Source organism: Lissotriton vulgaris, chromosome 1_1 (assembly GCF_964263255.1).
Source record: "Lissotriton vulgaris chromosome 1_1, aLisVul1.2, whole genome shotgun sequence".
Taxonomy (NCBI): domain Eukaryota; kingdom Metazoa; phylum Chordata; class Amphibia; order Caudata; family Salamandridae; genus Lissotriton; species Lissotriton vulgaris.
The window spans coordinates 1,094,735,442-1,094,740,014 of NC_141685.1; the positions used below are offsets into that span (position 1 = coordinate 1,094,735,442).

The 4,573-nt window shown below is 44.4% G+C and overlaps 1 protein-coding gene across 1 annotated transcript; it reads left to right on the plus strand.

Moving 5' to 3' along the window:
• Window positions 1-304: 304 nt before the first annotated feature.
• On the plus strand, window positions 305-2,765 carry SNU13 (small nuclear ribonucleoprotein 13). Its single transcript, XM_086963487.1, has 3 exons — window positions 305-483; window positions 1,316-1,436; window positions 2,132-2,765. Exons 1-3 carry the CDS (start codon window positions 481-483, stop codon window positions 2,392-2,394), a joined length of 387 nt encoding a protein of 128 aa, XP_086819613.1. The 5' UTR covers window positions 305-480; the 3' UTR covers window positions 2,395-2,765.
• Window positions 2,766-4,573: the final 1,808 nt, after the last annotated feature.

The window sequence follows — 4,573 nt, forward strand, 5'->3', positions numbered from 1 at the left end:
TGCTCAAATGGGTGTCATTTCGGATATTTACGTTTACCGCGTCTTGATTGCTTGATTTTGCTCGCGAGAAAGTGTCACTCATAATTACACTGAAATTATGAAAACGTCACACATAAGCAATCTGAAACCTTGGCAGTTATTAGAAAAGTAACGCCAAATATTTACATGGCTTCCACAGGAAAACGTGACATGAAGCACACTATCGAAAGCAATTTAATATTAGCGCTGATACCTTACTTATGATTGGTACACTGCTAACCAAGCCACACCTAGCACCATGGCGCCTGTGATGGCAGGCTCAGTTACTGAAGTTAGTGCTCTAGTTTTTCTTTTTTTACAGCGCTTCCGGCTTCGCACGTGTAATAGAGGACTCGCCAGGATTCGCATGAGCGTGACGTCACTTCCCCTTCAGTTCAGCGCGCTTCTGTGCGATAGTCCTCCGTGAAGCTCCAGTCGGGCCGAGAGGGACGTGCTGCAGTCATGGTGAGTAGGGATACGAGGGTTCTGGGTGGGAGGGCGTGAAGGTGTAGTGGGTCCAGCTCGGGGATATCACCGAAGAGGAAGTTAGGATAACGTGGAGAGTGTTTCTTGGGCGGAAGAGTGTGCAGTGAATGGTAGGAAGGCAGGGAGCTATTGGGCTACTGGACTCCACGGATCAGAAATTGGAGGCGAAGAAGGGTTTACACCAGGGAGCAGGAAGAGACTGGTGTGGCAATAGATGGGATGGCGGGGCAATCCTCAAAGAGCAAGTTGCTAACGGGATGAAACTGCAAGCAGATGATGGGAGCGCAACACAATAGTTTGTGGTGATGCGTGCAGAGAATACACATGTTGTACGGTCACGGCAAAGGGGTGCGGAGGTGAAGGGATTCACACAAGACCGCCGTTAAATGGGAGAAAGGCGAAGGGGGTCTTTAGCGGGAGGAGGTGTTTCCGTGCTGCTGTTCTGTTACCAAAGCCTAATTAACTAATGACTTTATTAAACGAAGACGTCATTAGGTATTCTGTGAGTTTACCTAACATGGGCCCAGTAATCCTTAAACTCATTCTCCTACTTAACAATCGCCCATCACTGTATTCTATTAACATTCCACCCGCTAGTTATTGTGCGTGTCACACTGGTGTTATTTTGTACCATGCGCTGATACATTAAAGTAATAAAAACAAGATAATAGAATGGCTTTACTACAGAAGTTAAAGACCAAGGTTATCAAAGGAAACCTAGTCCATTCTCTAATCAAATTTAGAGTGCTGTCATTCCCAAATTTAGTCATTCCCAGTAACTGTTACAGATGTATCTCTCCTTTTCTTTAAGACTGAACCTGAAGTGAACCCCAAGGCCTATCCTTTAGGAGATGCCCAGCTCACCAAGACGCTTCTGGACCTGGTACAACAGGCTGCCAACTACAAGCAGTTGCGCAAGGGCGCCAACGAAGGTACTTTTAATGGGTTTTATTTGTTAGTATTTATCGACATCTTGAAAAGCTATTGTACTTGAATTGGGTTTTACTTAGGAAGCCATTTCAATGATGCTTAGTACTACAGCTTCTAGTCTTGGGTGGGGGGGGGGGGGGGGGGGGGGGGGGGGTGTTCGTGACTCTTGCCACACCTGCAAGGGGCCACTGGAGCGCATATGTGGAAATATAGTTTTTGTGCTCTTCAATTCTGTCCACTTTACCCAGGTTGTTTTGGACAATCACCGGAAGTCAAGTTTTGAACATGAGTTTGACTCCCAACTCTGATTCTGCGGATTGCAAGCTGGTGGGATGTTTGGGTGAAGCTCGTACTGTGCAGGGTTTGTAATGTCAGTGTTCATCACACAGTATGACGTGTTAACTGTTTATAAAAATAAACTGTACTTTGCAGTGTTTACATCAATTGTTTTGGTAGCACTTGCACTGTGAAGAGAACCACTACTAGATATTTTGGAAATTAAGTGTGGGTTTGGGAAGGGATCTGAATTTTGAGTGTTAAGACCTCAAGAAGGGAGTGATTCTGGTGCGAGGTGGATGTTTGGGAAGACATCTGAAGATCTGTCCATGCCTTAGTTTCCAATTAATAATAAAATGCTTTAACGATGGCATGCTCTGTCCAGTTTTTTTTACCTGTGCTTTACCTTCCCTCTCTGCAGCCACGAAAACCCTGAACCGCGGCGTTGCCGAATTCATTGTGATGGCAGCTGACGCAGAGCCCTTGGAGATCATTTTGCATCTACCGTTGTTGTGTGAAGACAAGAATGTGCCGTACGTCTTTGTGCGCTCCAAGCAGGCGCTAGGCAGAGCCTGTGGTGTGTCACGGCCTGTCATCGCTTGCTCTGTCACAATTAAGGAGGGCTCCCAGCTCAAACCTCAAATTCAGTCTGTACAGCAGGCCATTGAGAGACTGCTTGTGTAGCCCCTCGCTGGACCACACTCTCCATTGGCTAAAGACTTCTAGCTTATCCCTGCACGAGGGATTTTTTTTTTTTTGGAAAGCCTATTGCTTTTATTTTCTTACCTTTTTTTTTTTTCTCCAATTGCTGAATGATTGGTTGTCCTGCATTTTTAAGTGTTCCAATAATACTTATTTGACATGTTTTAAAGTTTGTTTTGAGCATTGTGGTGGAACACAGCTAGCTTGTTGGCTTAGCTGTTACATGAAATCTGTTGAATGACCGACACTTCATGCCAGCTGATGTAGCAGGTAGCAACTGCTGCCTGTAAACCTCTGTATACTGATAAATCAATGGTATAGTTTTATAATAAAACTGTGGTGTCTGAACGAAACAGTGGTCATTTCTGTAGCCCTCTTATGAAGTGGTTATACATTTCGATAACATTAGTTTGAAGGAGAAATCTCCATTTAAAATATTAAGTGGGGGGATACTCCTCGTAAACCTAGAGATTTAAAAAAAAAATATATATATACAGCGCATGTTCACTAGTTATTTGCACTGGGTGGCAGTTTATTTTCTGGTAGTCCTTAGAGAGGCTCTGGTAAGATTGGTGTGACTCAAGTATATGATTTTTCCCTGTTGATGTGGTCAACATCCTAGGCCTTGCAGAATTGGTATGTTTACATGGTCTCCGCAAGGGGTATCACAGTGGGAGTGTGTGTTCTGGCCTGTCACCAAATCTGAGTAAGCTGTGGATGTGTGGTCTGTTGCTTGGTGACTCTGCAGTGAACTACCTGCTTAGTTTGTCTGTGATCAGCCACGTCAGAACAGTGGCAGAAATAAGTTGTGTTGGACAGGGTCACGGGTCAGGATCATCCAAGAGGCCAGCCTTGACAGTATTAGTAAAAGGCGGTACATGAGAGAGGCTTCAAGTCGGACATATCCTAAAGACCTTTTATGTTTCTAACTCTGCTCTACCACTATTGTTATACAAAGAATAGTATGCAAAAATTCAAACTATAAACTGCCTGCGGTGAGTATTTTGCTACAGCTATACAGTTTGTATTATAGTGTATTGGTAAGCCTGTTGTAGAAACTAAACACATATTTCTCAACAAAATGAGATGAATTTTGCATGCAATATTTTGATGCACGACACCTTGTGATATAGAGCAAATATCGTCAGCATATAGCACTCATAAATATTGTGCCCACTTGGTGTCACACTCAGCCATAAATTTATAACTAATCGCCCACTGGCATTTGGGGAGAGAGGACTCCCTGTAGTCTCTTTTCCTCTGCAGGTTTTTTAAAGCCACAATAGTGAGGCCATGTGATAAACAGAAGTGGTGCTGTGACCTTCACGGCGTTGAGTGCTGACACATATGTAGTGAAGTAGTGTGGCTCACTGGTTAGAGGCGGCAGACCCGAGAGCAGAGAGAGCAGAGGACGGCCCTGGACCAGGGTTCGATTCCCGGCGCGGCAGGTTTCTGGACCAGGGTCAGCGGACTCGATAATTCTCTTGCCTCGGTGCCCACTCTGATCAGCGATCACACTCGGCAACTCTGGGCATTAGCTTGCCTTATCTTCACTAACGGCCCCACCAGACCGCCGGGGATGCCTGGTCTCACCCTGGAGATACCCATTAAGGGACCATCTCTCAGGGAAGCCAGGAAGGGTTTCGCAGCGGTCGAAGCGCCTTGGGACCCTCTGGGTAAGTAGTGCGCTATATAAATGCCTATACATACATACATATACATACTTACATACATATGCGCATCCATCAAGTCGGCTCCGCTGATACAGTGAGTTTTTGTAACGTGCCAGGCTAATAAAATATTGTGTTAAGTTGGATCCATGTGTTACCACCCTTGATTCTAGGACCTTAAAAAAAATAGAGAAATCCTAGTGGTATTTAAGAGGGTACCTTTTATTATAGATTTGCCAAATAGGTCTCTGACCTGTTTAATCAGTTGAAATATAGCAGTAGCGTCTGTATGTTTTGGTGTCATAAATAGGTATGGGTGTGCAAATAACCCAGTTAACTATGTAAATAGATATCCTAACTCGAGAACAGGAACCTAAAAGATATTCACTGGAAAAAGCTATGGATAAAGTGACATTATAGTTGGGCGAATGTCAGTTGAAAAATACAATTTTCAACTGCAATGGGACCATTTCCCAAAGGACCACTAGGGT

Coding starts and splice junctions, on each gene's coding strand:
- SNU13 (XM_086963487.1), top strand. Junction 1,437..2,131: donor GCGCAAGGGCGCCAACGAAG/GTACTTTTAATG, acceptor CCCTCTCTGCAG/CCACGAAAACCCTGAACCGC.